Source organism: Dermochelys coriacea, chromosome 1 (genome assembly GCF_009764565.3).
Source record: "Dermochelys coriacea isolate rDerCor1 chromosome 1, rDerCor1.pri.v4, whole genome shotgun sequence".
NCBI classification, from domain to species: Eukaryota; Metazoa; Chordata; order Testudines; family Dermochelyidae; genus Dermochelys; species Dermochelys coriacea.
In genome coordinates this window covers 296,907,456-296,919,573 of record NC_050068.2, presented here as the reverse complement: position 1 = coordinate 296,919,573, position 12,118 = coordinate 296,907,456, and the positions used below count along the sequence as shown (strand labels likewise).

At 38.6% G+C, this 12,118-nt stretch overlaps 1 protein-coding gene across 2 annotated transcripts in view; it reads right to left on the bottom strand.

Moving 5' to 3' along the window:
* The window catches only part of NELL2 (neural EGFL like 2), a 240,447-nt gene that overhangs the window by 136,303 nt on the left and 92,026 nt on the right, over nucleotides 1-12,118 (bottom strand). For both annotated transcript variants that reach the window (XM_038381970.2, XM_038381978.2), the window contains exons 10-11: nucleotides 5,155-5,246; nucleotides 1,964-2,066 (exon numbers count right to left, since the gene is read on the bottom strand). In XM_038381970.2, coding sequence (XP_038237898.1) covers nucleotides 1,964-2,066; nucleotides 5,155-5,246 — 195 coding nt within the window. The remainder of the gene's footprint in view (nucleotides 1-1,963; nucleotides 2,067-5,154; nucleotides 5,247-12,118) is intronic.

Genomic DNA, 12,118 nt, shown 5'->3' with positions numbered 1-12,118 from the left:
TTGGTATGACAGGAGTGGCTGAGTAGTACAAGTTGAGGTGAGGCTGCCACCAGGATAAACCCAAACCTGTCATTATGTAGCAAACACCTATATGCATGCTCAATAAAGATCTCTTTCCCTACGACTCCACTTGCCTGCTTCATCATTTCTTGTTAATGTAACATCCCCCATCTTCTTCAACTTTTCAGTAATGTTTATGTTTGCATTTAAAATAGAAAAAAAATTAGAATCTGCTTGGAAAGCATAGTCAGAGGTGTGGGGGTCATTGCTGTTTTGGCCTGGGGGAATGGGAGTGTCTCTGCATGCATAAGTCTGAAGGCGTAAGAACCAGGCAGACCAGGATCAACTGTACAGGCAGAGAGAATTTTGAACTGCTGATATGATCATGACATTAACTTCATGTCCCTACCATGGTAACTGAGGCACACTTCTTTTAAAGTACTAAAATAATATCCTCCATGGCATGGTTTGTTGCAGTAGCGTACATGCATTTCTCAACTTCCCATTCATTTTTATTTTTTTAAAACTACCACACTGCTATTATGTGAAACAGGAGACTCAGGAGCAAAAATCCTTACATTTTAAACAACATTAAGGGCCATTTGTTGCTCTCGGCACATCTCACAACTCTCATTGATGCTGATGGAGTGCTGTGCACATGAAGACCAGTATTTGGCCGTATAGCTGACAAAAGGCAAAGGCCATCCTTTGTCCTATTTTTTTTCTTCCTCACAGAAGTCTGAAATAAGGACAAAGTGTCAGCCTTTAGTTTTTTATTTCCTGGCTTTTATCAATTTGTATCAGAACCTTAGCATTACAGAATAGTAAGTGTACAATTTTCCACTGATCAATAGATCTCCACAAACTACAAAGCAATATAGGAGAACATGTGCTGCAGATTAATACTGTATCAAAGTATGATTTTAAGAATAAGATCCATAGTTCATGAGAGACAAGGCTAGGATGATTCATTCAGGATGAAAGTGTTCAGAAACAAGCACTACAGCTGCCAACTATTAGATTTATTGAGCTCAGTGAGTGAAGTTTTTTTTTGTTTGTTTTTAAGATTTCACTGTAAGTTCTTACCAGGAAAAAAAAATCCCTTTTGACTCTGATAGAGCTCAAGACCTTCACACACTTCTGTTAAGTTCTTTTCTTCCGTTTTAGTCTTCTCTCTCTTCTGGATGTCATTAATCATATCATTTGTGTCTGTGTAGCGGACGACTTGCATGTCTCCAGTATTCCCCAAATCAATGTATATCTAAGCCAAGCCAAAGAGTGTGATGGCTTGTTTCCTGCCAGAACTCAGTTTATCACAGTTTAACTATTGGAGAAATAGGAACAGACCTTCTGCTTTGAAGATGCAGCTGCTCACAGCTGGGAGGGTACAAATATTACCCAGTATTATAACAGTACGGCACAGAGCCCTTGGCAGTTCCTTACATCTCTATCCTTGCACTGAAAGTCCAGGCACATTCCATCTGTTTGGCCTATGTGTAAAAATTTGAGAAGTACAGTACACTATAAATCCCAAAGCTTTTGATTCTATATTCAGAAGGCAATCTAAAAGTGCTAAGAGGGGGAAATGATACAAATTTACTCTAATTTTCTATAAATCTGCAAAGCACATATCCACTGCAGAAGGGGCTTTAGAGATGCCTGTGTGTGTGCGTGCGCACATGCATAAATGAAGCACTTTAAAATGGTGATATCAATCATGTATAATCCCTTAGGATTTCTCTTTTGTATGAAATACATGAATGCTGCCAGCCCCATTCAGCAAAATTTACATTATTACACCTGATTCAGACAGTTTTCAGACTCCTTGATGTGTACATTATCTATTCAGTTTTACAGCATCTCCAGTGACAAAAAAGATGTTTTACTCCAAAATTATAAAAAATTATAAATGATAAATACTGCACATTACACTGAGCACAGGCAGATCCTGCTACTTTCTTACCTTTACAAACTTTGCAGCAACTGTGAGACAAGGAGATTTGTTGAGAATCTGGGCAGTTCAAGGTTGGGCAGTCCAATTTGGTAGTGCGCTGCATTTTGTGGTCCTATTAAATTAAGGTAATTATTCATTACTGGTGATAACAAATGCAGATGAATAATGCCTTTATTTTATTTATGCATTTAGATTTATAACAGACAGACAGCAAAAGAGTGCCTATCTCAAACTCCAGGTACCTTTGACAATCTGAAATCATAACTAAACTTAACAAAACCAGCAGACACCTCCACTATATAGCAGAAACCACACCTGTTTAGTAAATGAAAAATAAGGAAACATTCCTCATCCTTCCCCAAAATTATCCACACACAGCTTCCCACACACAGTCCTCAAAAGCTTCTCCAGAAATCATGCCTAGAAGGTCAACAAATTAGTTCTCCTACGGACTGCAGGGGATCAAAGCTAGGGGGACTGCACAAATAATGCCATGCTAGCAGCTTCCTTTCTTTTACCTTAAGGGATCTCTAGTCTGAGTAACCTGTCTGATCTCAACTGTGGCTGTATGGCCAAGGGAGAGGCAGTGGTATCTCATGAGGAGAGAGTGTTTCTCAAGTACATTGGTGCCAGGCCATTTAGCACTTCAGAGGTCAAAACCAGTATGTTAAACCCCACCTGTATATCCACAAGCAGCCAGTGGAGATCAGAGGGAATAAATGTAATATGCTCATAGTAAGATACCCAGTTTAACGAGCAGGCTGCTACACTGTACTGCAGCTTTAGTTTCCAAATGGCCCCAAGTAGAGTGCATTGCAATGATGTAGTCTTGGAGACACAAAGGTACAAACCACAGCAGCACAACACCTTCCCGAAAAGCACCAGAGTCTTTTGAAATTCAGAATTTTTCTTAGCATATAAAGCTCTGTGTGTGGAAAGTGCCTAACACTTTGCATATACCATTATTATATAGTTGGTGTTTCATTTAAAATTATTGTCCCAGGAAAAAGATGAGGATGAGACCAAAAAAAAACCAAACAAAACCAGTCTTAACTTCCCAGACTCCATGGCACACAACCAAAATGAAACCTGAACCTGTAACAAACTAAACTAGAGCTTGAACTATACTGTATGTCATACAAAACACTCAAAAACTACCTAAAAGTGAACACATTTATGTAAGTGCGCGTGCTAAAGATTGGCCATTATAACAATGTGGTCTATTGCTAAACATGACTGAAATGTTGCAGAGTTTCTTTGTTTTTTTCAGATTTGAATGGGAAAATATGCTTAACTGCAGCAACCAAGAAAAAAAAGAAAAGCGATTTTCCATGTTTATGCACAACAAAATCCAGAAGAAGAAATTCCCTAAACTGCCCTGATAACATCAACACTGGCCTACAAGCAAGAAATCATGACCTATGCCATAACTCTCAAGTCGCTCTCTTGAGTGGAGGTCTTTAACTAGATTCTATTATATGTAGAAATATGTAGGTAATAAAATAGCATCTGCCTATGGGTACTCCTTTTATCTACACATCTGACAGTATGCAGATTTGTTGCTCTGAAATGTCATTCCTAGTGTTGCTTTCTTGGAAGCAATAAGTATTTCAGTGCTTGAGATTCAGAATTTTTATCACCAAAGTTGCCATAAAACATTTCTAGGAGCACAGTGAGAGACAAATAAGGTGGCAAATATGTACCCACTACCAATAGGCAGGTAGAGTCAAGCCGGGTGTTCTGGCTCACTATGTTCACTAATGTGCCCTCATAATTTCTAATTGCAAAAATATAAGGCAGCACCATGCAGACTTTGATGACTGTTATTCGTATACAGACTGATCACCAATATGGATTGTGCTGAAAATAGCAATTCACAGCCCTTAAAAGTGTAGGGCGGATTAAGCTGTATATCCAGAATTACTTCAGACCTTATTTCTCAAATAGCTGATTTTGCACCCTCCCCCAGCCCCTTGATTTCAATGTAACTAGTAGTGAGATAAGGTACTACTCACAAATGACTAAGGCCATCAGCATGTATTCCTTGATCTATAGACCTAATTTCTGAAATAGATTTATTGACAAATTATAATCACCAGTTCATAAAGCTACAAGAAAGTCGCTCAGAAAGCAGCTCTGGCACAATATCGACTGGAGGAGGAGACAGCGAGGTCCAAGGACAGATGCATCTTTCCCCCTCTATTGGAAAGAGATCTACTAGATTCAGGGGAAGCACCAGCCCTGGCACTGAGGCTGGAGTATTATCTGCCACATTTACCTGACATCCACAACTTTAAGGGGCTGGAGTTGGGAGAGCCTTTGCTCCCATTTTGTTTGACAGCACAGTTTCTTCCAACTCAGACTTTGTGGAATGTATATTCTCTTGCATACGGCAGTTGCACTCTGAGACAACATTACAATAAGCAGACAGGTCTTGCCCCTCTATCCCCCACTAGAAATGCATACCCAATTCTTCAGCTCCATATTGAAGCATGCATTTCTCTAGCTGATAGCAAGCTCCACATCAAGGGAAGCAGAGTAGCATTCCACCTCGATATCTCTCTGTGCACTTTCCACATGTAGAAGCACACTGTAGCATTTTGCCCTTAAATTGCATTTATGCTCTGAAAAGTGACTGGGTTAAAATAATATTGTAAGGCTCAATGTTTAGTGTGTCTGACTCAATATCCACCATGCTCCATTTACAAGTAGAATGATAGATTACCAAACTGCCAACCCTCCAAACACAACCTGAGATTTGACAGTCAAGTGGCATTCTTTCCTTCTCATACATCATTGCCAGCAAGAAATGTCCTGTGGGCCAAATTCTGCTCTCATTTACATTTGTGTAACCCCCTCGCAGCTGAGCACATAATCTGGAGAAAATAGGGCTGCACAGATATAAAAGAGATCATAATGTGGCCTGCAGGATATTTATTATTGATGATAATGTATAAGAAAAGAACTGAGAGATCCCAGGTTGAATTTTCAGGGTTGGCAATTAGAAAAAAAAATTTGATTTGTAAAATTTGACGTGGAAATCAGCTGGACACAGTAAGCCTGGAAACCCGTTGATGCCCTTTTAAAAAGTCACTTTTCACAGAAGATACGTACACATTTTTATTCATCAGGACCTTATCTGACATTTTAAACAGATTTATTGAAAGAAAAAAAAAGTGTCCCATCAATGGTGTTCTTACCTTGCACTCAAAAAGAACACAGTCCCCTGAATTTGAATACACAGTTTCTCTCTGTCCTTCGAAGTAGGTTCTGCCTTCAAATACGCACACCGCTTTAGGATAAAACAAAACAATAATTTGGGTAAGAAAGTTTTCAGTACTCTGGCTATAAAATTGGCTTATTTTCTTAAAGCTAAGCATATTTCAAAATTAAGTGATCAATTCAACAACAAGTATATTCCATTCCAGGACACAGGAGTTTGGACAAGAGCAAAAAAGAACTGAAGAGGAGAGCCAAGAGAGGAGAAGGCCTCAAAAGCTAAGGGAGGAGAAGGTGTCAAGGAAAAACAGAGCATGGGAAGCTTGCGAGAGAACACAGGACAAAATAGAGGCTGCCAGTCTTGACTAGGAACAAATCACTGATGACCATAGTAGGAGCAGTTTCAGCCAAGTGTAGAAGGTGGAAACCAGGCCAGAGGAGATTTAGCGGAAGGCAAATCAAGGTAGGCAGTCTAAAGTGCACATCTGAAGGATGATATGATAGCAGTGGAAAAGGTGGATGGAAAGTCAGTTTCCTGAGGATGGGGATGCTACTGCATGATGGGTAATCACTGAAGTTGAATATGTTATATGTTATCATAGTGCTTTGATGTTTAACTACTCCAGGTAGGTATTTAAAAGTTCAGTTCTAGTACCTCAATTATTCTCATTATTAAGTTTTATCTTTAAATTATACTTTATAATTTAAGAGCATATCTTCATTGCACATGAGTTACTTGCACTCCAAGCAGGATCCGGCCTACAATTCTCAAATAGTATGGATATATGCCAGCCATATATTGTGAGGTTTACTGCATCACACTGAAACAGGTTTATACCAGTTTGCTCACTGACTATATTTTTAGCATTTAAAATTTTACGTAAAATATTTTCACACAATTTTTTTCCTTTTAAAAGGAGATAGCTACTGCAATTATTATGTGGAAAAGTATAAAGATTGAATAGTACAAATTCCAGAAGCAGAAAATCTGATATATCTGTGTTGCTTAGGCCACTGTCAGAACTTAAACAACAATAGTCAGACAGGAATAGATAAAGGCTTCAAAATTCTAGATTAAATGAGAAAGGTCTAATTTACTAATCATTGATGCAAAAACAACAATTCCAGATATCACAGATGATTTAAATCAGTTGCCTTAGAATTCATTTACAGATGGAATTATCTATCCCATTTAAATTGAGTTTACAATTTATGGGCAAATCTAAAAATACATTATTTTCCATTTCACTACCATTATTATTACTGGTTTCAGAGTGGTAGCCTTTAGCCCACAAAAACTTATGCCCAAACAAATTTTTTAGTCTCTATGGTGCCACAAGTACTCCTTGTTGTTTTTATTATTATTTATTATATTATTATTATCATCATTATAGTGTTTAGTTTTTCCTTTACTCTTTTCACTATCAGACTATAAACATTTTTGCAAAATTTGTATTTATATTTTTGGAAAATTACTAACCAACTTTATATGTGTATGTTGGTGAGGGGAGGGAACATGGGAAAGCAGACTAAAACAACTTTTATTTTAATTTAATTTCTAAAATTTTACTTTCACTTGTTAAAGTACGGGCTGCATTTATCCAAGTGAAATTTGCCTACAAATACCAAATGCAGTCCTTTAAGGGCTCCTTTGTAAACTGGGTACCTTAACTAGTAAGACTCTGCAAGGCATGCCAGTCAGTATGCAATCAAAATGAACCCAAGTCTTACTTGGCTTTGTAAGTAGGGTAAGGCAAAAGATTGATGAAAATAAAAACCAGTCCTAACATTCACACAAAACTTGACCCAAACCAATTGGTTAAGTCTCACAACTCACCTCCTACTCGTGGCATGATCTAAATCTGCTGCTGCTGAGTGGAACTTCCAAGAAGGTCCCCCAAATCTTGGGAGTGATGCAAATTTGGGGGGAGGGGGTGTATCTTTAACAAGGAAGTTGCAAAATTCAAAAGGAATAGCAGAGAGCCCTGTACTGCTGCCTGTTGCTAGTACAAGAAGGAAGGCAGTAGAGTATCAACTGCAATCTTAGTGAAGGTACAAAACCTCCCCCACAAACAGTGCAAAGGATAGATGCAGAGCCTCATGGAGATGGGGGCTGCCCTGTAGTGACTCCTGACAGTAGGAGGAAGGCTGTGGATTCCCAATGAAGACACCTATAGATGGGTGGAGGGCAAAGTGCATTTCCAGAGAGAACGCTGTTGCTTCTGCTATAGGAAAATAAGAAGGCAGGAATGGATCAAGGGTGTCAGGTTGAGGGGTCCCTTCAGAAGATATATTTATCTCAGTTAACTTTGTATATGTTGCAAACACGCAGATGCTTTTCCAAAGTGAATCAAGCCTTTTTACATTCACCGAGGACTAGGTTTAAGATGGGTAATGGTGCACAATACATATTTATAGGACTGTTCTAAACTTACAGATTTGTGGAACACCATAACTAGATGGCAAAAATAATAGTTAATAGTATTATGGGATGAAATCCATTTTTTTTTTGCTTATTTACTCATAGGTTAATTGATGATTAGTTGAGAGAAAGGGAGGGGGATACTGAGAGCTTTCCTAATGGCTAAGAGATTCATTCTAATTAAATACAAGTCTACCCATCTTACATATTTATGTACGAAGGAGGCAAGATCAGCATCATGAATGCCTTATTAAGTGCTAGTAACACAGGACACAGCATGTGAATGAACAGAGTGCTCCTTGTGATCCCAGTGATTGTGCTAGTATCCCAGTGGTGTTCCATATATTTATGTGGTATGTCTGCTAGAGTCCTCCGATTAGCCTGATTCAAATCCTTCTAATTATTGATTTATTTTTTTAAAATAACCAGGGCATATTAGAATAAGATGTAAGAAAGCCATTTAGGGGCCTGATCCAAAGCCCACTGAAATCAATAGTAAGTTTCCCATAAGCTTCAGTGGGTTCTGAATTAGGCCTTAAATCATCTAATCCATCTCTGACAGTGCAGAATTGTTACATACAGAATATTTTACAATGCTTTGTCCAGTCCTCTTTAAATGACTTGCTTGAGGGTGCTTCCAGCATTTGTTAGTGGAATAATCTCCCCTAATAGATTTTACTGTGAGGTAGTTTCTTTGCTTTTCATCTTAAATTTTCCTTTTCTTAATGCCACCCCATCCCACAGATATTTAGATTCCTTACAACCCCAAATAATTTCTCTCTTCTGTGGTGTGTGTTCCATGCAAATACTTAAACAGTTTAAAAGCAAAACAAAACACCATTTTGCCCACTTCTACACACAGGTGTTGTCTAAGAACAATCCCTCAAAGGCAACTCAGAAATAAGCACACACAATTGTAGCAGTCCATTAAACAGGTCTAGAGTGTGTAAACCATAAGCACTATATCGCATTTTTGGCGCTATATAATCTAAATTATAATTATTTTATTTTTACATATTATATACATATCATATTAAAGGACCTGCTCTAAGCCTTCCAAAGTCAGAGGGTGAAATTCTGGCCCCACTGAAGTCAATAGCAAAACTCCCATAGGCTTCAGCAGGGCCAGGATTTCATCCCACAGGATTTTGACTATTCCAACAGAAACAGGATTGAGCTCACAACATCCTAGGATGACCAGATGTCCCAATAAAATCGGGACTGTCCCAATACATAGTTGTTTGTCCTGCGTCCCAACCGATGTATGGTCGGGATGCCATTTGTCCCGATATTTTGCTTTGGCAGCACTCTGGCTTTTTTTTTTTTGGAGCTTCAGGCAGCAAAAACCTAGAGCTGGCTCTGGTCGGGGGAGAGCCTGTGGCTGTCCCCCCACATGACCTGATATTTTGTTCTTGTCATCTGGTCACCCCACAACATCCACATGTAAATCTACTCACTTTTGTGATATAAAACCTCAAGCTTGATGTTGGATTAACATACATTTATAAGAAATTTCATAATTGTGTTACTGATCCATCTAACACAAGGATATGTGAAATATACTAAAGAAAAGGTGACTGCCCTTTGTATGTATAAGTGCATTAATGTAAATTAGAAAATTATTAAAATAATGTCATTGTAAAGACTTTCTAAATGTTTATTTGCAGATGAATGCACTTCATCACGGAAGAGTGAAAATTGAAATCTCATCATTTAAACTTCTTTTGTTGCATTACCAACTTAAAATAACTGTTTTTATGTACTTTCTTTTCTGTTGAAATACAGCAGTTAGAAATGTCAAAGAACTAATTAGAAATACATAAGAAGTTTCCAAAGAAATGTCAGGATTAATTTTAAAAAATATGTAATATCTGTTAAAATCTGCTGAAGGCTGTTTAATGTATGTGTCCATTTGTATTGATTATACATTTTTAATTTAACTTTCATACTAAGAAATATGATCTTCAGTGTTAAAGATAATATGGAATTGAAAATTAATCACATCAATTTCTAACATTTTCTTTTGTGTTAATAATAGCCCAGGGAATATTTATTTTAGGATAATAATTTGATATAACATATAATTGCAAAAAACTGCACGCTTACTGAGCCATCACATGTCTGAATGACAATCACTGTCAAAGAAACATACCGAAGACATATGCTCAAAGCCTAATGTTCATATTCAGAGTATGTAGGAGGTTCATTTTCAGCACCGTACCCAAGGAGTTAGCTGCAAAAAATTTCTCCCATTGAAGTCAGTGGGGGCTGCATATCTAACGTCTCACTCACTACATTCAAAATGAACAAATATTGTAGATTTCCTTTGAAACCTGCTGAATACTAAAAAAATGTGGTTGTAGCATTTGTTTCCTCCATTTCCCATACTGGGAAAAACACAAAAGGTACGAGGATATTTCATGGACTCATGTAAACCTTTGATTGCTAGAAGCTGGTACTGCATGACACAGGATGGATCACTCGATAAATTATCTGTTCTGTTCACTCCCTCTGAAGCATCTGATACTGGCGTCAGATACTGGGCTAGATAGACCATTGGTCTGATCCACTATGGCCATTCTTATGTCTAGAGTTGAAAGAAAGCCTGTAGAGCTTGTTATATTCCCTTTCCTCCCACTTAATGGCCCACAAGAGAGAAAAGAGGGAATTTGGGGAATAAGGGGAAAATTAAGAAAAAGGGGACATTGTGGTTAACATTCTCCTTCCCCCTGCTAGTTAAACAGCATCTGAGGGATTCTGTGCAGAGAGATGGGGTTCGTTGGATGAAATGTTGGGCCTTCAAGGTTCTTTGGTAATTGGGGGTGCCTGGTGAGTTGTCACATGAAATGTTGAGGCACAAAAAGGTTCCACAATATTTGGACATTTCCCTTCAATGAGAACATACACCTGAGGAAGAAGAAGGTGAGGAAGTTCTTGTGCAGAGCACCAGCACCTAGATTCCTGTTTCTCTCATCCAAGATAATCCAGCCAACAGGGCTTCAACAGCAACAACTTACATGCACTTCAGAGGTACCAGTTCCACTGTCTCAGTGCCACTTTGTCAAGGCTGATATCAGAGACATTGGCTACTATGCCAATTTGCCAGTGAATAGTCTCTCCCACTCCCTCCACAAAAGCTTCCATCTCCTTCCCTTTCTTCCTCCTATTAGTCCTCTCTCTCTTTCCTTTGGCTGGCCACCCAGGAGACCAAAAGAAGCAGCATTCTGGGTGTGTCAGGAGTGACCCAACAGGGTAAATTCTTGCCAGTTTGTCATCATACTTCATGAAACCCCAAAGGCTTGTCCCCTTAGGTGAGCACTGTTCACACTCAGAAAAATGTGATGGTGCCAGACTTCCCACTCCCACTTTCCTCAGAAGGCACTTGGACCCTATTTCCTTGTCAGTTCTGCATCACAGCTTGTTTTTTCTTCCTCCTGCCAGCAGATGTCACAAGCTTGTAAATGTCCCATGATGATGGGGACTTTGTATTTCTATTTAGCTTAAGAAGTCCAAGAACATGAACATCTGGACTATAATTCTGTAACTGCAAAGTCCAGTGAAGATTTAACTTCTACCTGGCTAAACACGTCCCAGAAGGGGATGAATGATTAGTTTGTCTTTGGTAACTCTTTGGACCATATCATAGTTCATCTTCTTAACTCCTCCTATTCCAAAGGACTATTGTATCACAGTCAGTAAATTACCTGACGGCTGATTGTTCTGAGACTTGATAACTATTGGCTGTGTGAGATTCCATCTTTCATTGTGTGGGATTCTATCACAGATGGAATCCCACACATACAATAGCTATTCAGTCCCAGAACAATTATACCACAGATTAATTTGTCCCACTATTTCACAGCATTAACCACATCCTCTCCCCACCAACCTCCCCAATCCCTACCTAAAACAAAACTACTTCAAGCACAGCTTTCTAGAAAGGCAGAAGAGCAGGGATTCTATGAAGTCTATTAGGGATTCCTTCATTTCTGTTTGTACCTCATACCAGGTTATATTCAGTATGTTATTGATAGCTCATTGTCAAGCCATCATGTGTCCTCCATAATACCTGTTCCCTCTTACTGGCCTCAAGATGATGCTATCCTTTCATGTGCCTTTTAGCACGCTGTTCTTTGGTGACAGAACAAGCAATCCAACTAACTCTTGCTATCTTTGCTATTCAGGTCACTTACTTATTGCTGTGAGGTACTTGTGTACATCTCCTTGTAGTGCCTGAGCTAATTCTGTTTCAAACTTATCACCAAGTGACAGAGGGCAATTCAGGATGTCACTGAACTGTTCCATCCATCTTATTGAATCATCATCCTAGTCAGCTGATGAGCAAAAAAACTGATTTGAAAATTTGAGAAAGATTTCAATAATTTTGACATATACTTTAAATCTTGGAATCTTCCTACCTGCCACATCTTCTGTTTGCCACAAAATTTTGTCTGGTTCTTCTCTGCTAATTTTATGACTTCCTCTTTGGCCTCTTCTTGGTGACATTCACCACTGTGCAGTCA